General features: G+C 42.6%; 1 protein-coding gene across 1 annotated transcript in view; it reads right to left on the minus strand.

Annotated features, from left to right (window-relative positions):
- adamts18 (ADAM metallopeptidase with thrombospondin type 1 motif, 18) overlaps positions 1–23,083 on the minus strand; it is a 57,057-nt gene that overhangs the window by 28,992 nt on the left and 4,982 nt on the right. Inside the window, exons 4-12 of the mRNA XM_062393005.1 lie at positions 12,765–13,056; positions 11,301–11,515; positions 10,418–10,501; positions 10,165–10,324; positions 8,518–8,623; positions 7,522–7,659; positions 7,275–7,428; positions 5,714–5,809; positions 4,233–4,381 (exon numbers count right to left, since the gene is read on the minus strand). Of these exons, the coding sequence (XP_062248989.1) occupies positions 4,233–4,381; positions 5,714–5,809; positions 7,275–7,428; positions 7,522–7,659; positions 8,518–8,623; positions 10,165–10,324; positions 10,418–10,501; positions 11,301–11,515; positions 12,765–13,056 (1,394 nt within the window). The remainder of the gene's footprint in view (positions 1–4,232; positions 4,382–5,713; positions 5,810–7,274; positions 7,429–7,521; positions 7,660–8,517; positions 8,624–10,164; positions 10,325–10,417; positions 10,502–11,300; positions 11,516–12,764; positions 13,057–23,083) is intronic.

A 23,083-nucleotide genomic window follows, 5' to 3' on the forward strand; every position in this document is an offset into this window, starting at 1 on the left:
GTCATCGTGTCTAGTCTTGTCTCCTTGAGTAACCTGCCGGCCCCTCATACAACTTCACACATAGATTCATATTCTGCTACTGTTCTACAGGCCTAACCCCTGTAAAACACCTTTACAAGACGACCAGGAGACTCCACCAAACAGGGGTCTATCTGAGCACCTCGGCTCCCTCGCCGCACCCCCCCCCCCCCCCCCCCCGCTCTCTTTAAATCGAGTGTGTGACAAAATATGCTCCCTACAAAACCAGGTCAAGATCGTGAACCTAATCTCCCAGGCTTGTTGGTGAGGATTAGGGTGACTGTGTTTGATCTGGCAGGTGGTCTACAGGGTAATGGAGGAGAGTTGGAGGGAGTGAGAGAAGTGGAGAGGATTCATTTTCCGTCTTGGAGCAACTCCCTGACTGGAGGGCTTTAATTGGCTGATCACATGCACTTCTTTACAAGACTGAGCAAAAGATAAATGCTTCCCCAATAAAACAGTTTGAGCAGAATCAAATGATCTAGCTTGAAGATTGCTCCTGCCTAGCAAATATTTAGTGGTAGGGCAGAGGGGAAAAATGTACAAGAGTGTGTCATCTCAACTCAGACTTTATATGGCTACATATAAATATAATTTATGCATATACATTAAGTACAAATAGGGCAAGTTTGACAAGAATCTAAATGTTTTCAAACGTGGCAAATGATAAGAATCTTTCCAGAGATATACCAGGGATGCCCCAGTCTTCCCAGACAGTTCAGTGTTAGGGTGAAGATGATATTAGAGACAAACTGTCAGATTGAGGGTAATCCGTCCTGCTCTGCACAGATTAGGAGCAGAGGGCTGTTCCAATTTAATTGCAGAGATTTAATGGGGGCAAACATATTCTTGATGTCATGAGTCAGGGACACAAAAATGACTCAGTGCAGTTAGAATGAGTGTGTTTTGGGAGTTCTTTCAGGGGCAGGGTTATGATGTCCTATTTAGAAAAAAAACTGCCTAATTTTTCACATTAAAGTTCTTGGGGGATCTGACAACTAGTTGGCCCATTGTATGCATTTGATCATGATATCATGACATGGCATTATTGGATTTAATATTCCACCCTCAACATATTGGCATCCCCCCTCTGCCCCACTGAACCCCAAACTCAGGTGTTTAGCGGTAGCTGCTACAAAATGCTCTTGAGTGCCACAGGAATGATAAATGAACCTGACAGCTAACCTGGTTTAGAGGGCTCCGTGGCCCTTTTTGGTCTGCCAGTCATGGTGTATAATGTGTATCATATGAGGGCCGGTCTGCCTCTGAAAACGCCTTTGATCCGTCAACACGGATTAAGAGACAAGTCGGCTGTGACGGACAGAGCAGCCACATCAGTATCTGCCGAGTGACTAAGCAAGCAGTGATGAAGCTGGTGGAGTAAAGAAGACGGAGCAGTTTGTGAAAATAGGAATGGACTCCTAAATGAAGCGGATATCATTTCAATCTAAAAATAAATTCAGGTTTTCTGAGAAAGATTTTATTAACTTGCAGCCATAAGTTTGAAGTCACTGAAACACTGAAACTGGTGAAATCATAGCTGAAGTCACAGTTGGAATACAGTTGAAACAAGTCAGCATAAATGTAAGTACTGATTTGACCTGAGGTATCACTTGAATAGTAGAGTTCATACCTGTACCAGGGCCCAACAGTCCCTTTATGAAACCACATTTAAATTCACTAGACCTGCCTTAACATGTCCTATTCTTCTCATCAAGATGAATGTGATTTATTCTCTGAGAAATCAGTGAAAATACTGGAAAATTTTGCAAAATACACAAAGTTGGAAATAAAATCCTTGATAGAGATCAACACAAATTGAATATGTTCTTCCATGACCCAACCCTCCCAAAATGTCACGTAAATCGGTCAACTAGTTTTTGAGTTATCCCGCTAAACAAACACATAAATGCAGACAAGAACATCACCTTCTTGTTGGAGGTAATTTAATGAAATTCAAGCCCTGAATGAAAGTGAATGGATTCATATTTGAGGTTAAAGGGCTGAAACAAGTTAAAGATTTAATTAAAGATCGAGATCTGAAATCTGTGCTGATGTGTAAACACTGAAAGTAGTTTGAGTATTTTGTGTAAAATGTTTGAAGTTGTCAGAACTGAAGAAGCTGGGGTTAGGGTTAGGGTTTTAAATTAAAATGTGACGATGTGTGGTTTGTAAGAATTTGAGGTTACTGTAAGTTCAATTTAGGTTAATTAGAAAGATTTATCATAGAAAGCAGATAACTGTGATTAAGAATAAGAAATGAAAACTATTTGTTCATGGACTGTGTGCAGTGGAAATAAAAGTTACTTAATTTATACTAATATTTCTTGAGGCTGTCTTATAAACGGCATGATACTGTCAAGGTGCACGAGTTTTGTGAACGACTGTGTGCGACAAAAGTCATTTTGATATTCAAGTCAAATGCACAGACTTGGCTGAAAGTCGGTGTGTGGGGACAACAGAAATGAAGAGAGCGACTGTATCCCTGCTATCTTCAACATGACAAAATCCTCTCACCTTTACTTTAACACACAGAGACACAGCATGTGGCCATGCATGTAGGATTGGATGTGACATGCCCCCATGATCTAACACACTGTGACTAATTCCTATATGATGGCAATCATTAACTGCACTAACCAATCAGCAGATTCTTCGTGATTAAGTTAGAGATCTGTCCACAAATCAAGGTGGTTCCTTGGATGTTAGCCATTAGCCATGATCATACTGGAAACTTAATGTGAATTGTGTGTCTTGTTATCCTGTGCCTGTGGGTGGGTGTGCTCATGCAGGAATATAAGTCCTATTCGACAATGCTGTTTCCTTAAATTGTTTGAGATTCACAAGATATTCAATAAATTACTTCTTCCTCTTTTTTGTTTATTTTATACAAAACTGCCCAAATGTGACACGACACTTCCTTGTGTGTGACATGTGAAGCTGATAAGATGAAGGGATCTTGAGATTTATGTTCTACTGCGAGATATTTCTAGATGTAGATATGAATACGATTCACTGAACAGCAGGCTACAAACACGACAAGGAGAAACATCAGAGTGGCTGTATAAGCTGAGGCCTTGTGTTAGCTAGATTTCCTCTTGATTGCTCCCACTGGGGGAGATAACGAAAACACAGTTAATTGCCTCCACCATCCCCATCATGTGTCTATGTGTTAAAAGATTTTAAGCCCCTCTCAAAAAAACAAACATTGCATACAACTAAACTAAACTAAACAGTAAAGGATGGGAAATGACTGAATGAATGAATGGACAACAGCAGATAAATCATATCTCTAGATATCAAAATGGCAGAGAGCTCGCTGTATTGGATTTAAAGGGATGAGTGTTGTAGGGGCTGGCCAGCAAACTGCAGGCTACGACTATCGATGATTTGATCTCACCATAGCAACAGAACAACAATAAATCTGTCCTGTATTGTACGACAGTAAAAGTCATAGAGACATTTTATACACCTCCCGAGTGGTTTGGGGAATACCAACAAGTGGCTCTATGTCTGTCATGAAAGACAACTTTAAGACAGTGAATATTTCACGTCTGCGTGATGACGAGCACAGAGCCCCCTGCTAACAAAGAGCTGCATGTGAATGAGCAGCAATAGGGGACGTTCGCTGGCTGTACCGGCAGCTTTCAGAGAAAAGAGCAAGCTATTAGGAGGTTTTTCTCATCTGGAGCATAGGCAGATATAGTCTGTCTGTCTGTCTGTCTGTCTGTCTGTCTGTCTGTCTGTCTGTCTGTCTGTCTGTCTGTCTGTCTGTCTGTCTGTCTGTCTGTCTGTCTGTCTGTCTGTCTGTCTGTCTGTCTGTCTGTCTGTCTGTCTGTCTGTCTGTCTGTCTGTCTGTCTGTCTGTCTGTCTGTCTGTCTGTCTGGACTGTCTGGACTGTCTGGACTGCCAGCCTGACTGATGAGAGCTGCATGTGTGTGTGTGCGCACACAGTTTGTGTGTGCATGTCTATGCTGACAGCAACCTGGCAGGCAGCACTTTCAGGTGTTCAGAAGGGGAGGACTTTGGGACATATGGCCTTCAAGAATTACTTTCTGGCCCGACCAGCAACTCAGATTTACATAGTGGAAGCAGTCACATGACCTCATGAATCACTTTGTCATCTGCGTGGCTCGTATATCCATCCAAAGGGATTAAAAGGGAGGTGATGCATCCGATAAGAAGACTATGCGAGTATGTGCAAATGTATATACCTTGGGCTGGTGCAGGAGCGCTCCCTGGACATGACCCCTCCTCCACAGGTTCTGGAGCAGTCGGACCACTGGGACCAGGTAGACCACTGGCCGTGGACCGCCCGGGGGCCATGCTCCCCGTATTTAACACACTGCCCCCGCCGACACCACTGCAGAAAGGAGAGACAAGATAATGAAATATGAGAACAAGACCCACATAGATAGCTTTCTTATCAGGACTTGAGCATTGGCCCAGGTGTCTCCCTGAGTTTCCTGGTTTGGATAAATGCCCAACACCACACCTGGACATCAAAACTCTACAGCCAAAACTCACAAACACGCGCGCACACAAACACACACAAACTGTGAACCACACCCGTACCGAGCCAAGCCAAACTCTGCACAACCACAATGGCACCTCTCCCTCTTTCTAAATATCAAATATCAATATGTGAAGGAGTGGAGTTGATACGTGTCCAGCTGAGAGAACTTACAGTGCATAAATGCTTCTGCAAGTGCAGACTGTACAAGCATGACTGATTCTTTATAGATTATTGATATTAGCTATTTTTCTTTTCATCCAGTAAGTTTCCATTTAAAAGGATTCAGTATGAGCTGTCTCTGCCTTTTCAGGTTTCAAAGATTTGCCCTTGCTCCTTTCTTAACCTGAAGAATGATTGCATGTTCATAGTCCCTATCAGTTATTGAAACTGCTTAGTGACAATAAACTTCATGACGTCACTACAACAAAGAGAGAAGTGACAGGAAATGAGCAGTCAGATGTTCAGACAAGTTGTAAACATGGCAGCAGTTTAGACAGGCTGGGTCTGTAAACTGTGATAGATGTTGATGGACCATCTGGGTAAAGTATGCCCTTCATAAGCCTGACTGATGATTTGTTTAAAGGACTGGCTTTTAAAAAAAGCCCTCACTTTCTTTGTTACAGTAACTTAGATGAAATGATCAATATGACTTTCTTTCCAGTGCAGTAAATGTGATGCTTGCAATAGATGCTAGTTAGCTCAGTTTAGCACACAAGCTGGAGTTACATATAAGATGCAATTTACAAGTCGTACAAAAACTAAAGTATATAGATATCAAGTTGTGGTTTTATGATGTTTAACGATGCTAAGACGACTTCTTGGCTGGAAGCGATGACAGCAGAGACTACAGTACGGAACTTTACTCAGCTGAGATAAGCTGGCAGCCCTGTACCGTAATTATAATCAAAGTGTAATCATTGGATTCTTCTCACCTTCGAATGAATCAAACATATTTTTACGATTCCTAGTGCCCAATGTTGAGTTGCCTATGTCACCACCACAATATGAACTCTGACCAACACATAATGATAGTTTTCTTTCCCTCCTGACTACACATGCTCTGTCTCTCTCTCTCTCTCTCTTTCTCTCTCTCTCTCTCTCTCTCTCTCTATGATTATAATGGTGGCTGATTATTGCAGTGAGTGAATGGCCACTGTGAACACGCTGGTCTTTCCTCACCATGTCCGGACCACAGCTGGTTCCTTCTGCAGCCGGCATGAACTTGGTCTCACATCGGTGTCCTGTGCGGTGGCACCACAGTGACTTACAGATATCCTGACAAACAAGACAAGCACAAACATACATGATAAGACAATCATCAAAACTTGGGTTTTCTGTGATCATAAGTATGGCACCTTTTGGCACCGTGTTCCTCCCATCTGTCCTCCCTCCTGACCTGACAGCACCTGCTTCTTGGAAGGACCACCATTGCACTGGTTGATAAACCCCCACTGCTGCGATAACCAGGAATAAGCTTCTGCACAAAGCCTCGATGTCCAATCTAATCACTGTACTTCTTTAATGAAACAAGCTATAATTGCATGTGTCATCTGACCCAACAATACGGAGACAGAGCGAGCGAGTGAGCACAGAGGGAGAGCCGAGGTCGAGAGACAGGCGGCAGAGTCTGGCAGCGCGCCCGACTGCAACCGGCAACGGGAGAGAAACCAGGACGGAGGGAGGGTAAGAGCAGGAGAGACGGCCCTGGTGTGTGTGTGTGTGTGTGTGTATGTGTGTTGAGTCTTTGTCTTCACTTCTCTGACACCAAGCAGGTGGTTGACAGCCACACCACCATAAAATACAAATCTTTCTACATGAGCCCATCAGGGAGAAAAAAAACGAAGCTTGTGTGAAAGGCAGCCCCAAATCCACTATTAATCAGTGTGTAGATTAATTTACCACCCACTGACTAGCACGCGGGTCGGAAAAGAGAAATGAGAGAAATGCAGATGTAGTGCTTGATCTTCTGTTCGTGAAACGTAGCCTGTCATGGGGGCTAATCCCTCATATATATACGATTTGGCAAAGTTGATTTCCCAGCAATTATAGCCCTGCTAGAAAAAAAGCTTGTGGTATTTTAAACAGCATTTACATGTGAATCAGCGTCACTGAATGCACTGAACATAAAGGCTTATACCAAGACCATAAGGATTCAGTGGGGGCTACATGGGGGGGTTCCCATTCAAATGATTGAATACATTGTAATTGGGGGGTCAAATGTGAGGGGGGGTTGACGTTGTTGTTGTACAAAGATCATGCTAATTAATAAAGAGCCAGTTTAGTACTGCATGGGTAAAGCCTTAAAGCACACAATACCAGCCCCTATACCATCCAAGTGCTCAGCCTCATTACTGGAGCCTCATCTGGTGCACTGTGTGACACGTGAATAAGAACCTATTAACATATGTTGGCGTCCATGTAAAACCAGATCTGCTCAACTACTATAGTTGAGCAAATGCACCAGCCAGGGATAATATAAGGATCTATTGAAAGCCTGATCTTTCGTTTGCTCTTCTCTCTTCAGTGTAGAATATAAAATAATTACATCACACTAGGGGTAAAATGTTGTGGAAACTCCTTTAGGTTGAAGGTTATGTTATAATGTGATAAAGAGGTGTGTTTGTCTACATAATGTGACTTAGATCCTCGTTATGTCTTAATTTGATTATTGCTGATTCTGAGTATGACTGCTAAAATAAATGATCATAACAGCTTTAAATGAAGTGAAGACGTATCTCACCTTGACGAAATCCAGGCTGCACAATTTGGCCTTGGAGCCAAACTGCCACTTGCACTGTGTGTCTGCGTCGTACAGCTGCCCAGGAAGCTGTTCGGGGTACTTGTACTGACCAATCTGTTTGGGCTCGTCCACCAGACAGGATGCCTGGGCTGTTCTGGTGAACACAGCACACCACCCGCGTCAGTCAGACAGAAAGCGAAGACAAACGACAGTTGCAAATTCGACCCTGTGCGTGTTAGGCCTATACCCAAGGAAGCGGCTGAGGTACTGTCGGCTGCAGGTGGACCAGGAGAAGACCCCGTTGTTTCCAGCCAGAGTGGGAGACATGATGTTGCCTTCTGTCTTGCGACAAGGGTTGCCCTCGCCATCGTGGATCATCCCAAAACTGGCGAAAGAAGCAGGTGAAGCAGGTGACTCACACAAAGCAAAACATATAAACACAGTGTGAGGTCTCCAGTAAAAGTGACAGTTTTTATTGATTGAATCTTTTGATTGATGGTGATGATCAAGCTGATGTCATTGTTTACCCACATTTTTTTCTTTTACACTATGTAATTAAATGAAAATATAGCGAGTTGTATTGCATCATCACTTCACTGTCACAAGGTTAACAATTACTTCTCTGTCGATTTGTCAGTTTTGGATCTTGAGTCGACATGTTTCTGGGTCTGCGCTGGATTAATTTGGCTAATTCCATTTGGATCCTGCAGCTTATTGACTCTCAGACATATCATCACCTAGCCGAGTTATAAAAAAGAAAAAACATGTGCCAAGCTTGTGTGGCAAGCGTGCCAGGAAAACAAAAGACTTTTACTGCGACATGAAATCGGCAAATATCAAAATCAAACTGACTTCTATCTCATTTGAAACGTAAAAACATAAACACAGAGCAGTGGTGCCTCGGGCAGTTTCCATAATTCTCTCACTGAGTGTCATAGAGTGGATGAAGTAGTGCTCTAACGTAATGCTCCCATTTCAGAGAGTATTTGTTTCTTTAAATCAGACCATGCTCATTTCATTTAATGTAGGTTCATTACAACCAGAGCAAGAGCAGAGGCTGGTACAGCGCACGGCTCGAAAACCTCACAGACATCTGACACAGTTTCATCTGTTTCAAGTGACTGGTAGGATTTCTCTCAGTGTTTTCATCAGCTGAGTGAAAGCAGCTTCTCAACCATGGCATCAGAGAGTGATTTTGTGTCCAACATTTATGGATTAATTAAGATTGACTCAATAAACATACTTGTGTCCAGACTCGTGAGCGATGGTGAAAGCCAAGCCCAGCCCTGTGTCCTCATTGATGGTACAACTCCTGTACTTACTGCACATGCCGCTGATGGGGGCGAACCCTGCATAGACAAAGGAAGAAAGGAGAGAGATAAAGCTATGAGGAGTACTTGGGATACTTGGTTATATGTATTGTATTAACGACGCACTGACTGCATGAAATGGAAAGGTTAACAAAACCAGACCTGAAAATCTGTAACTGAAAATCCTTTTGTCTCCTTTTCTTTGCTGTCACTGAGCAAATTCTTTCTGCTGAAACCGGAATACTTGGCAGGCGACAGATGTCTGTCACAAACGCACTCACGTCCTCACATGCATGGAGTGGAATTTCACACCAGCTGCAACGTGCTACCTCACGGGTCTGGTCTATTACCCTTATTTCTTTTAAGACTGATTAAAAGACTTTGATAGATGATCAGGTTAAGACGACTGATGATGGACCTGATAACGCCAGGAGAAACAGACGTGATGTTACTGTAGCCGACCAGCTGATGAAAATATTCAATTGTGGCCTCTGTGTGTTTTTAAACTATTTTCTGGCAGCAGGTTTCTCCTGATGGAACCAAAACTGAGAACATGTACAGTTGGAACTTCAATATGTGGTTGATGAATGTGCCTCTGACTTAAAGAACCAGATGTTCAATTTAAACAACACTGGCACAACATTACTGTTGTTACTCTCAAAGCCAATTCCTCCTGACCTCTGTTTCACAACAATTTTATGGTGTCTTTGTCAGTGGCCTATTTCTAACAGCCTTACAGTAGAGATGATAAATCTCTGTCCTTAAAAGTAATGTTCAATCTTTTCTTTACCCACACCAGCTATTGAAATTGTGTTCTGCAAAGATCACTAACATTTAGTCTTGTGAAAGCACTACTTTGACATTAATGTAAAGGATGAACAAGTAAATGCACGAGTACACCGGTCACTTCAGACATGTTGGACCACGGGTCTTGTTTAAACTCTATCACTTCAGCTGTTTTCAGACATCAACTTAGGGTCCGGACATTTTCTGGAGTTTGCCTTTCACATATGGAGAACAAAGCAGGACAGATGCATTCATAACAACAGGACAATGTCTGCAACATTCAGGTGAGGGGTGGCACCAGGATAGAGCAAGAAGGAGGAAGAAATCCAATGTTTTTGTTTACAGCAATTCAACATCATTGTCAGCCCTCAAAAACTCTCAAATGTTGTTTTCCAAGCGGACATCCTATCGGCATCCTGTTCGTGTACGGCACTTGTTGTTCCTCCTGAGATATTCGTATTATTTCTGGTGTATTCTCAAATGGACTCACTCTGACTTGTTTGTAACGATATAAAAGCGGGCCAGCATGTCTGGAGAAACTGACTCAGACATTTACGTTCTTATGTACAGTCCCGTCGGAAAATCTCAGGACTACAGTGCAAATATGGTGACATCTTTTATTCATCCAGACCCAGGTGTGTGTTTACATTTGTTGTTTCTCACGCTGTTTGGACAGACAACCATGGCAGGATACTTTTTAATGAGGTCTTTTCCCCCCAGAGTGACAACTGATCAAGGAGATTTCTAGCTTTGGACCTCTGTTGCAGGTCATACGACGATGATCACGGTCTTACCCAGGGTGTCACAGGGCTCGTTCTTCCAGGAACAGATGTCCAGTCCGGTGAGGAGAACAGCATGATCATGCCGCTTACCGCCTTTCCCCACCAGACCTGACTGCCACTGACAGAAGCTGTTGAGGGACTGGTCAGCATGGTGATTTATGGTCAGGCCCAGCTGGAAATGAAGGGAGGGAAACAAAGATAAAGAGGATTAGGGACTGAGTGAATTAAACAATCACCAGTGTCCAGTGCAAAAAAATCTACTCACTGGGTCTTGTTCCAGCAGCAACAAGCTGACTACCACAATGTTGATGTCGCTCCCAATGGTGCCATCTTTGAAAAGGCTAGAAACCTAAAGAAGCATAGGAAACAGTCTTAGTTAATATTGTGCCAAAACATTTTGAAAACCACACATAAAGCTTTGCAGCGGAACCTTCCAAGGAGCAAACAGACTTTTGCTGCTTTCAGACGTGCACTGATCTCTGGATAGTCTACTGAAATGTTCCTGAGGGCTGTATGGGAGAATACATATCTTCCCAGCAGATGCTTCCGATATTGTCCAGTACTACAACTGCAAGCCCCCTATAGTAAAAATGTGAGCTTATATGTGAACAGAGCAGGAAAAGGGAGAATTCAAAGTGAAAAAAACACAGTCCTTTTCGCAGCAGGATACATTTTTCATGTGCTGTCTCCCGCGTTCTCTCCCCAGATGCAACACCTCTCCTGAAGGTGCAAGACATTTTCCCATTACTGTGAACACCACCAAAAGCTGTTTGCCTTACTACATAGAAAGGGTAGATTTTAACGTTTCTTTTTCCTTTCATTTGTATCACTATGAACACACTATAAGAATTCATTCAATATCAATGGCTTTCTAAAAAGAGCTGAAAAAGAGGCCTTTTGAATTTCTTCCTGGAAAAATAGTCGACATGCTATCCTAGAACACTCTGGTATGTGCTAGCTGGACAATATATGTCAATCATGTATCTGTCACGTAACAGATAGCAGGCCACCAAATTGGTAGATGCTCCATGAATAATGAGACCAGGCTCTGGGACAAAGAGAGAAATGGCTTTCCTTGCATCAGGTGTTTTACACGCCACCTTCTCGTTTTCCACCTCCTCCCCTCTCCTCTCCTCTCCCACCCTCACCATGTTCATGACGGTGAGGACGTAGGTGGTGACGTTGTCCCGGCCGTGCTTCTCCAGCATCTTCCTGTCTGCCACCACCAGGGTCTCCACATTCAAGCCACCCACCCTGTTGGAGTTTATAGGCGATCGCTTTGCCCTTCCTGGCCGTTCCACCTCGGGTGTCGCAAACTCGTCAGGCATGATGAAACTGTCCTCAGCGGGAGGCTTGGGAGCGTCTATGATGGGCAAAAAGGGATGGACGGAAGGGAGGAGAGAAAAAGAGATTATAAAGCATAAAGACAAAGGGAGAGAGAGACAGCAGTGAGGGTCAAATGAATGAACTTTTCCTGGCTCGTGTCGGGTGATAAGAGTAAAGGCTCGGCTGTTGAAAAGACAGGAAAGTCACTCCCCACACTGCTTCCTTGCACTCATCACTAAAAGGAAAGATAAGACTGCAAGCATGGCAAAGGGTTGAGCAGCTGATGGCGCCCTTTTACAAAGGCCTCAGATACATTTGTGCAATCAAATGCACAGACAAATAAAACACAATGCATTCTTCAGGATTGATATGTACAGTTTAAAGATGGAAATGCTTTAGGGAGAACAACTCTGAAAATATATAAAACAGCATTGTGTGTGATGATGTGGTGATAATAATATAATAATGGTATGACAATGGCTTTGTCATATAAGTTTGTATTGAAGTTAAGTCAGTATTATAATACATATCATATTGTAGTAGCAGTAGTAAAATTATATTTTTCACTGTGTGAGAGTAACTTAACCTTGTATCTGTGTCAAGTCTCCAGTCAACGGTGGAGTCAACATCCATGTCAACATTGTAAAAGTTTTAAATTTGACTCAAAATAATTTTCTCTATAATTCAACATGATTACTATCTTCTATCTTCAAATATATTTAAGTATTTTTATACTTCTAGGTTTAACCACCACCTCAGGAATCTGTTTTAGCAAAAAAACAAACCAAAAAAAATAACTATGCTGGTGTTGCTTTTTTCTCTCACTGGAAAACTAACAATGTAATATCACATTTTTCATTCACCCTGAAATGTAATTTATTATTAAAACAATGACTGAATAATGTGTTTGCATTGTTAAACTTAATACTGACAAATTGATGTATTCAAATCAGCAGGTTAACTACATTTACTGTTTTCAGATCCAAGCCAGTGATGCATAGAACACTGTGCAAAAATGTTGATTAACGCTGTGCACTTCAGAGGAGAGAAGTGTCACTTCCCTGCAACCCCGAATCAATCATGAAGCACAAGATTAAATAGCAAATTCATGTAAAGGCTAGAAACGGCCTGATTTATATCACACATCACAAAGTCTGTATGAAGGATGATTGCAATAAACTGACATCTCACAGCGACTTCACTTCCTCATCATTAATACACAATTATCAGAAGGTGAAGAAGATAACATGAGGAATATATAAGGAAAATAAGGTTCCCTTACATACATTGCTTGCGGCGTCCGCAGAAGTGTTGCCTCTGCAGCTTTCCATGCTCGTAGTCATGGGGATGGTACTGCTGCTCGTGATGTTCATGATGGTGAAGGTACGGATTGTCAGGTGTGGGTGAACTGGTGCTGGAGGAACGGCTAGGACTTCTGTGGACCTCGTGTTCCGCAGAGCGTTTGTAGACGACATGTGGGTGGTGACCACTGGGGGCGCTGTAGTTGTGCTGGGTGGCCAGATGTTGCGGTAACGGGGCGATCAAATACTCCTCCTGAGACAAGCGGATCAAACCTGACTGAAAAACACACACACAGAGAATAGACAATGAGTAAAAAGTACAGGTTTCTCACAGAAACCTTCCAGATAAATATTTCATGCTTCACTTGCTGTTAAATATTTAGTAAATTTAGTAAATCTTTAAACAGCACAGTCTCCACTACCTGGCCTTCACAGAACTGAAGCAGCCTCTGGCTAAGACAGCAATCTCTTCCTGCTCTATAACCACAGGTTTAACACACACTTCACCCCCAGTTCCACCCACATGAGCCCCACCTAAACTCAGAACCTCCACTCCATCCTAATATTAGGCAGATGTGCACAGTGCATACAGCTGTTGAGTGGAGGAGATGTCTTATTTAGCTGTAAGACAGACAAGCGTAAAAATTGCAGTTTTCATGGAGAGCCAAGATATGTTTTTAGCTGATTATAGAGAAAATCTAAATCATGGGCACACACAGAATGAGTTCAATCCAGTTTAGGAGCTTTACTTCAAAAAAAATGTAAGCAAAGCTGCTAAATTCTGTGGTGTTTGTTGTTGACATATTCATATAAACACAAATCTGCCCAGCTTATGGTCCAGTTTCTCTAAATAAAGTTTACGGGTAAAAGTTCTTTTTTCAATATTTCATTCAGTTTTGAAACCTCTAATCCACTTCTTTCTTCTATTCCCTAACCCTTTCTAATCCTATTTACTGGGTTGACACAGTGAACTAATGTTTCGTCTAATGTCTTACTGGAAAACGATATAAACATATGGACATGCATACAGAGCATGGCCTCACTACAGTAATCATACTGATCTAATCTATTTTGACTTCTGCAGAGGAAGGCTACATTTGTGGATATTGAGCCTATGTTTTTTTGTTTTTGTGCCCAGACACATTACGTAGAGAATCAGCTTGGCCAGCTTACCACTATAATGTCAAGGTCATAGGTCACCTCAGTGCGCTGGCTCTATGTTTTAATGGAGTGGCCTTAACTGCCCTCTGAACTGAAGGACTGAGTTGCTGAACCTTAAACATTCCGTCTGACCAGGGAGTTCTACCTAATTCACTCCACAAGCCACTGAACGTACACAAAATAGCTGTGCAATCACACACACACACAAATATTTGATCAAAAACATACACCCTGTGACCCAGTGACCTCTGCCTTTAGTGTGTGTGTCCATGCGTGTGTGCACGTGTGCCTGCATGCGTGTGTGTGTGAGAGAGAGCGAGGGTTACACGGCCCTGCTCCTGTTGCACTGACCCCATTCCCCCCAGACTAGCAGGTGGCAAAATAAACAGAGGCAGGACAAAAGGGAAGCCATGGCGAGGCTCTTGTTGTCAAAACAGTGCCTGGATATATGGCAAACTGCCATCATCAGCTCCATCCATCCGTCCATCCATCCATTCATCCATCCATTCATCCATCCATCCATCCATCCAGCTGCCAGCACATCTTTCATCTGTCCATAAATCATATCCTCCTTCAATCAGTGCTCTGTGGCGCAGTTGGAAGTTTTGCAGGAAGTCAACCGTCAGACTTCATTATTTTGACTACATGTAACATCCACATGGGCCAGCAGTTGGGAGTTCTGTTCTGCAGCGTCAATGTTTTGAACTCCAGCACATCGAAAACTGCCAAAACAACCTTAAGCAAGACCCTTCACAGCTACCAGCTACAGCATCATCGCTCAGAAAGGCTGAACCTGTGCGCACAGGGTGGAAAGAACAATTCTCCCCCAGGCCATGAATGAAATATATCAAATCAAAGGGAGAGAAAAGGTCCTTGGCCAAAAAAGTGACTGCAGCTTCGCAAAAGTAGATTGGAATTCAAAACAGAGCTGGAAGAGGTCAAAGGAGGTGTCTCCCGTCAGCACACACTGCTGTCGACTCTCGTTAAGTCATCTTTTCATCTGTCTCTCTGTCTGCCACTTACAACAGCCCTGACCTGTAAAAACACACACCTCATCAAATATTCCTCCTTTTAAAGATGAAACACTTTTAATCTTTTCTTTGTGGCTGCTCCTTCACTCGAGGGATCTGTGTATTCAACTCGCAACACTGGGTGATAATTTTATAAATTTCCTCCCCTAACCACAATCTTGAAACCATCACACTGGCCTCATTAATTTATCATGAAAACCGCTTTTTAAAGGTGAGATTATGCTAAAAATAATTTGCCATTGGAGAAATATGGAGTTATGTAAACCCCAGCCCAAACAATCTAACATGAAACTAAAACTGAAGGTCCAACAGACTGAAGTTAATAACATTACATGAACTTCTTTCTCTCTCTCTATCCCTCTATAATCTGCCAGCTCTCCACTTTGTTATCCAGCAGTTAGCAGATGGAGGTGACTGATGAAAATGACTGATGAAATCTGCAGGGATGGCAATGATGGTGTGTGTTTGTGTGTGTGTGTGTGTGTGTGTGTGTGTGTGTGTGTGTGTGTGTTTGTGTTTGTGTGTGTGTAGAGAAAACTAGTGGGCCTCTGAGATTATTTCTCGGGGAAATGCCCCCCTGGATCCGCCCCTGCTTCCAGGTTCCAGTGGCAGTAGTCTTTCATTGCAAAGCTGAACATCAGTGATCACCATTCACTTTTATTTATATCTAAAATAAGAACTGCTCTCTGCTTGTAATTAAAATAATTGTCTGAATGGGAGCTCAACATAATCCTTTACTTATGCTGCATTTTATTACTTCATTAGTTCCAGGCTCAATCCAACTACTTTACACATAAAAGTCCATTTATTCACAATGGGATGTAATACTCAGCCTCCAGAAACAATTGTAAAATGAGTAATTCAATTGTTTTCCAAAAATGTGTTTCTACTTGACTATTAGTCAATGCAGACAGGTCAAGTTAAAGATGTCAGAATCTACTAGTTTCACTGCTAAAACCCCCAAAAAAATTTCACCCCAAAGATTTAGATTTTTTACAATACATTTTTCAAAATATATAGTCTTTTGCAGATTATCGATTTAGAACATTATTCCTTGTGACAATTTTTTTTTTTCTCATTTGGTGAGAATCAGGGACCGGGCTATACATTTAAGGCATTAAAGATAGATGAGCTGTATAGAGTTTCACAGGGTTTTTCAGGGCGTCTGCAGACTACAGGGGGCCAGTTAGTGATGATACAGCAGACCTATAGTTACGTCTGTACATTAACACTTGTAAGACTTAGACTAGATTAAAGGGATGAGCGCTCTCTTCTAAACACCACTTTACTTTCCACCTACATTTACACGCAACACTCTCACATTTCTCTGACTCTCCCTAACAATCCCCAGAGACAGACAACAGGCTGAACCAGGTCACCTCCAGTCCAGCAGTTGTGGTATTTTCAACATGAGAATAAAACTCGAGACTTTTCCGATTTCCTTGGATAAAGTCAATAGAGGCAACTCCAACAAAAAGTTCTGTCTCTTTGGCAGCATACTGATTCATGTCAAGGGAGACGGCATCTTTAGAATGTCTCTGTATAAACTGCAGCTCCCTTTAAGGTTTCCCACCATGATATTATAAGGCAAATGAGTAAGTGCTTACATGCTGTTAAAGACGAGGGCCAAGTGGTGAGAAGCCCCAAGCCGGTGATTACTGCGCTCTAAAGCACATCTGCACTCCAGCTCAGCAGAAACTCATGTGAACACAGTGTGTGGTGTTGGGGGGGAAAAAGTCATTCAGGAGCAAAGCGGGCCCTTCAAGCATCAAACTTATTCAACGGAATCATAATCTGAGTAATTACAGTTTGCTCAAGAGAAATGATGTGTCTTTAAAACGAGGTAAGAACCGGTTGGAGAAGGAATGGTAATTTGGGATCTCGGATTAAAAGAAGACAGGAGCCAAACAGCAATGACAGGGCACGACATTGGTTGGATTTATCCTCCTTTAGCGTATAATGACTGTATATCACAGCACTGCAGCATTCAGAGAGAGAGACGGCGGGATTGGTGAACTGCAGCAAAGCCATTTAAAAATCACTCCGTTGCTGATGGCATGTCTAGATAACCCTCCTCATGTACGACTGATTAGGATCACGATGTGTCAATAGCTCAGGGTTCTGTAGTCCTCGTTGGGCCACGCTAATTGTCTTTGAACAACCTACTCACACCGTCTGAACGTGTCTGGGGAACATAGCAGAGGTGGCCATGCACAAAAAGAGAGAAACTGATGGCACTGGATGAGTCTTTTGTCATTTGGAGCCTCTGGGCACGGTCCCACTCGTTAACCAGTGGAGACACAGCAGGAAACAGGAGGACAACTCCCACACCAGTTCATACACATGGAAATGTCCTCCTTCCAAGTGTTGTTAACTGCACTCTAACTGGGTTATAGCACAGCTGTAACACTTTTATTGACTTTAAAATGCACTGCTGCTTTGATGCAAATTAGTGCAATTAAATCAACTTTAAATGTGTGCAAGAAAAAATGCATATTAATGAGCTGGAGATGTATGTGTTCCCAGCAAAGGTCGACCAGGTCTGTAATACCACCTGGGGCTTGAAAGGTGGAGATGATAGAGAAGGGAGGTCACATCCTATCACACGTTGGACTGGGACACCAACAGGTAAACCAGTCCGATGATGGGCTACAAATCTCTTGACAAATTATGCTATTTGTCCACATTCGGTTAGTGTCTGTAGTCATTGCTGAATTGCACCATTCTAGCTCAGTGTTGCACAGGGCAAATCTTCAACAATAGAAGGTCTAATACCAGATAAGCAGATACATTTTCGATCACAAAATATGTCCACATATGTTATTGACTCACTTTGATGACGCTGATAGCTGCTCTAAATAAGTTAAGGCCAATGTATGCTTCTCAGAGTCCGTTACGGACGGACGGACGGATCGGACGGACACTTTTTGATTCATAGTTTTCGGTCCTGAAAACAATTGGGCGCCAGAACAGTAGGTGGCGCAACGGAAGACGAGCTTAGAGAAGCCTACATCATGAGTTCTCAGAAGAAGTCCACGTACATTATTTACCTGCTCCTGGCTTTTCACACACATGGTGTACGATGGCAACTCAATGAAATAAAGTGACACCCAGCGGCTCATAATGTCATGTTATCGTTTCTTAGCGCAGCGGTGGCTCTCCACCTATGCGACGTGTAGTTAGAAAAGTCAGAGCTGCACGAAGAGCTCTCCGTGGAGCCTGGAGAGGAGTCTCCACGGCAAAGAAGGCGGTCCTATCTGTCAAAACAGAGAAGCATACATTGGCCTTTATACTGTTTGTACAACTTGCCTTTTGAGACAGAAGAGCACACAACTATATCTGACTTTTTTTCTGAAAGACCATACATGGGATTTACTTTTCCCAATCCTCCCTTTAAGTACAATGACAAAATGATGGGTCCCACTGAAACAATAATTAGATAACCCCTTGGCAGATTGTCCAGGAGGCGACTTATTTACTACAGAACTAAAGGTAGAGCATCCAGTAAACGTGAAAAGCCCTAAAACTAATTCTACACTCTACCATGAGAAAAAACATCCGCACCTTGACAACAGTCTGACACTCTTAAAAAAAAGCAGGTCAAAACCAGATAAAACCATTAATCCCAGATTGTACCTTCCCAGAACCTGGAGTTGAGATCACGTGTCACTTACTATGGGGCCTGAAATGTTGAAACATACATACAATCTCAAAAAATCTAAAACTACCAGACCACTTATTACTCTTCATCAACCATGCCAAGTTTACTGGTGAGCCTGGACTGTTTCCCCACAGCATCAGTGAATGTAATGTGCTGGTGACAATAGCAGGGCACATTTGATGTATGGGCTCTGTTTGTAGAAGTTGCAGCATCCACTTGAAGAATTGAACACCATCCATTAGTCTTGTGTGAGAACGACCTTGCACAGACTATAAGGGACGCACGCAAACCCCCACACACACACATACACACACGTACTTTCTGTTTTTTCTCTTCCTTTCTCTGTCACACACACACAACATCTCACACCCATGCTGAGAACCTGACCCCCCTCTCCTGCTGGCATCTAACGGTGGGCACTACATCACTGTCAGTGTCTAGACCACCAGGGAACTGCTCTGGGCCACTCTCCTCTTGTAGTGCCAAGCTCTGAGCTCCTCTGTGGCCCAGCCCAGTCGCTGAATTATGGCCAAGCCAGAGAGGCACATTGTAGTGGGAAGTCCAATTTGTTGGCCTTACAGAAAGCGGACAGTTACAAATAGCCTGAGTGGTGCTTGGAAATCGGTCATTCAAGTGTCATTTTTTACTCTGCAAAAACCTAGGGGATTTGGAGCACACTGGCAAACATTCACACATCATGTGCTGTCTGTGTTCCCAGCCCGATGGATGAGTAATAATATACTGTCTCAGCTCCATGAGGAGTCTAATGGGATCACATCTGCATATGTTAAATATTGAAACAGAGCTAGTGAGTTTTTAAATGTATGTCTTTTAAGCCAAATGGTTTAATTTGACAGAGGTACAGAAAATGTTTCTGATATTTGAATGTCATGTTCAATATCCTTTACAGCAGTTTTTGACTAGAACTGACTTTATTATTCCTGAAATACATTTAAACTTTCAAAAAGTAAAAAAAAAAAAAAGACTTCGGTACTTTGATACCGGAAAGAATTTTTCTAGAGGATGTCACATTTCTTAAAGAAGTAATGGGGCTCATCCTCTCCTGTATTCTAATCACATTGAGATGTGTCCTTCAACCATAAAGCCCTCCAGAGGCTCCAGTACAACCAGCATCAATAACAAGGGTCCGGGAAAAGAGAAAAGGCTTTCTTCACACCACATGTAACCTTGTGCCTGCTGCAGACAGACAGAGGTCGTAGGTTGAGCTCCTGTCGTACGACAGTCACCGGGGCCTGCCACAACATGCGGCACCGTGTCAACGACAGGCAATAAACGGCAGGTTTGATCTGAGATGCCTGACAAGATGAAGGGAGCTGGGGGGAGAGAATAAAGGAGGTGTGTATTGACACTTTCTTTAGTGTTCGTTCTCTCACACGTGGATGTGCAAACACCCTTTAGGCTATAAACTGTAATACTACCAACACATATCCAAGTTTGGTCTAGGGCTTATCCAAAACTAAACCATGGTTAAAAACAATAAGATTATTAGAAACTAATAAGGATTTAAGATATGTTACTACAGAAATGTGTCGGGAAGAAAGACAGGCACTGGTGGTTCGTGTGAAAAAAATGTCTAAATCTAAATGGCAAGTCTGGGAAATTTGTAGAAGCTAAAGAAAAAACTGTACATTGATTTATCTTTTATTTTTTGTCTCTCTGTCGGTTTGTTTGCTGAAACAGCCAAAGATACTGCTCAGCTCTATTATGAGGATCCTGTGCCATCACTTTTAGTCACTAGATGACGAAAAATCTGCTTATTCATTATAAAGGAGTTGTGGATTTTAATGCATCAAATTAAATTATAGTAGCAAACAAGTGATTTGTACAACATGTTATCCAACGAAGTCCAAAATCACAATGATCTGATCTGACAAGCCTGCCGTCATAGAGAAGGTTGAGATGTGATTCAAAGATAATGGTTCAGTTTTCAGACAGTCTCTTCAGAAAGGAACTTGGTTGTGTAACAAAGGGAGAGGGAGAACTACAAAAGTTCAAACCAAGTGCAGTGAATGTGGGATTGTTGGTTTCAGGAAATGTCGGACACTGACACGCACAGCTGTGACTGAGGACATTGGTTCCTTTTCAGTTCAATTTATATAAAAAACCTTATCTCCTCAGCTTTTCCTCACAACTGGACGCCACACACTGAAAAGTCATTAAATGACACAGCTCACGGTGGAGCAACATAAGGACAGTGCTACCGTAGAGGAAAACTGATCCTTTGACTTGCACCTATTGGTTTCTCTGAACCTGAGTGCTCAGTTTCCACAGAGCCCAACCTGTCTCTGACCTGGCCTTCAGGGGCCTGGGAAAGGTCAAAGCAGAGGTCATGGTCAGCTCTGCCACAACCTAAAACAGCCAGCCTGACGTGTGTTGCATACACCTCTCAAATGTGTCAGTAAAGAAGTCGTGATGAGGATTGCCAAGTCATCAACTCTATGATATATACCAACACTAACATCATCCATAAATCCAAGTTAACTGACAACAAATTAACAATCCAAACTTTAGATGCTGACTTCTACAGGAACATAGAAGCAAGAATATTTGGTGCTCTCTAGATTCCCCAAAAGGCATTGCATCATAAGCCACTCCCCACATTCTAAACTATATAGAATTATGTAGTTTTATGGGTTAACATTATTTGTAAGTTAACTGATAGAATTATTTGATTTATTTTAAAATTGATTAAGAGGTATTCATCAAATACCTGCTAGTTCCGCCCCTACTTATTTTGTCCAGACGTTTGTATGTTCTTCTTCTGGTCTGACATTTTATTGCCAAATGATTATCATTACATAGACAAAATAATCAAATAAACTGTTGGGACTCAATGATATTTCCACAATTTAAATATTAAATGGTATCCCCCACCATTGCTGATGGAAATTCACATGATGTGACTCAGGTCACCTTCACAGATGAGGCAACGTATTAAAGTTTAATCAAGTTACGCAGCGAACGGCACTGAATAATAGTGATCCACTATGAGTGACAATAAAAACAGTGGACGGAAAAAATTACTAACTGGCTAACGTGCTAACTGGCTAGCAGAGGGTTTTTCATTGGCTATACATGGTCAGACATTTAGACATAGAAGAGACAGGTAAAGCTGATATTATAAAAAGGCGACAAAACTTAAAACTCCTGTTACCTAAATGAGGATTTCTCTAGGTTTGAACATTGTTGACAACATTTTGGGCAATGTTACGTCTAATATATTTGATTGTTTGATTATTTATATTAATTCTTTGTTTTCATCCATTGAGAAGCAGCAAAGAAAATGATTAATCTTATTGGGGTGTAACTTTTTTTCTCAAAGGAACCAGTACAGTGGCAGCGTAGGACTCAAATCTGCCCTCATCAACCCTGGGGAAGAATCCTATCCTGGGAAGGGACTAGGAGGACAGAGGGGAGCAGTAAATCACCCCTCTCCTCAGCATTCACGAGAGTGGAGAGCAGCTCTGAACTTGCTCTATATGCAGTGGTAAGAGCCTGCGAGGGTCCAGGTTGAGACCCCCTCCAACCACCTTCCCATGCACCCACCCCCCATGGCCCAGAGAGGATTGGGGTCAACCAGCGAGGCGACCTCAGATGAGAAACCCTCAAAAGAAGAAAGTAAAGAGAACCAGCCCCCTCCTCTGCCCCCCTGCCCTCCCCTCCATTTACAAATCAGGGAGCATTACATCTGAAACGACATCCTTTCATCTCTCATGCAAAAGCAAAGCAGACCACTTCATTTCACTCAAAGCATGAAATGCAGAGCTTTGTAGGGACACAGAGAGAGTAATTAAAAACCCGCAAATAACACCATGTTCAATTAATGAGGATTTCCCGTGGAAAATCCCTCATCGCCATCTATCCATCCAGCCCTGCTCTTAATACCATCTTGGCCTTGTCTTCATTAAAACTGCTGAATCCCACATCCATCTGCTTGGCTCAGGCCAGGGTGAATGCTTAAAACAGGCTGGTCTCGGTTTGGCCCAGAAGCTGGTGCTGACACCTCAGCGCTATTAACAAGCAGGGTCAAGTCCAAAAACCCTATTTCAGACACTCGCTTTTCCCTTTTCTCTTCTTCCCTTGTCTCTGTTGAAAGGAGACACTGACGTGAGGAATGACAGAGCAATCTTTCTTTCTTGACCTCACCCCATTTCTCCTCCAAAGCTCTTTGACATAAACTCAATCCATCTCTTCAACTCTCCATAAAGAGACCATCCAACCTCCCTGGGAGCTTCCACCCAAGACAATGAATTCACATTAATCTTGAGCAGCAGTTTCTCTAAGCTCTTCCAGCCCAGCCTCGCTCACTTCTCGCTCATTATTTCACCCTCTTTGCTTTCCTCTCTTGTTTTTCTGGATTTCCTTGTGTTTTTGTTCTGACTTCTTCCTCTTCAGCATTGTTTATAATCCCACCTTAATCTCTTCCTCGA

Source organism: Platichthys flesus, chromosome 1 (assembly GCF_949316205.1).
Source record: "Platichthys flesus chromosome 1, fPlaFle2.1, whole genome shotgun sequence".
In the NCBI taxonomy this organism is placed as follows: domain Eukaryota; kingdom Metazoa; phylum Chordata; class Actinopteri; order Pleuronectiformes; family Pleuronectidae; genus Platichthys; species Platichthys flesus.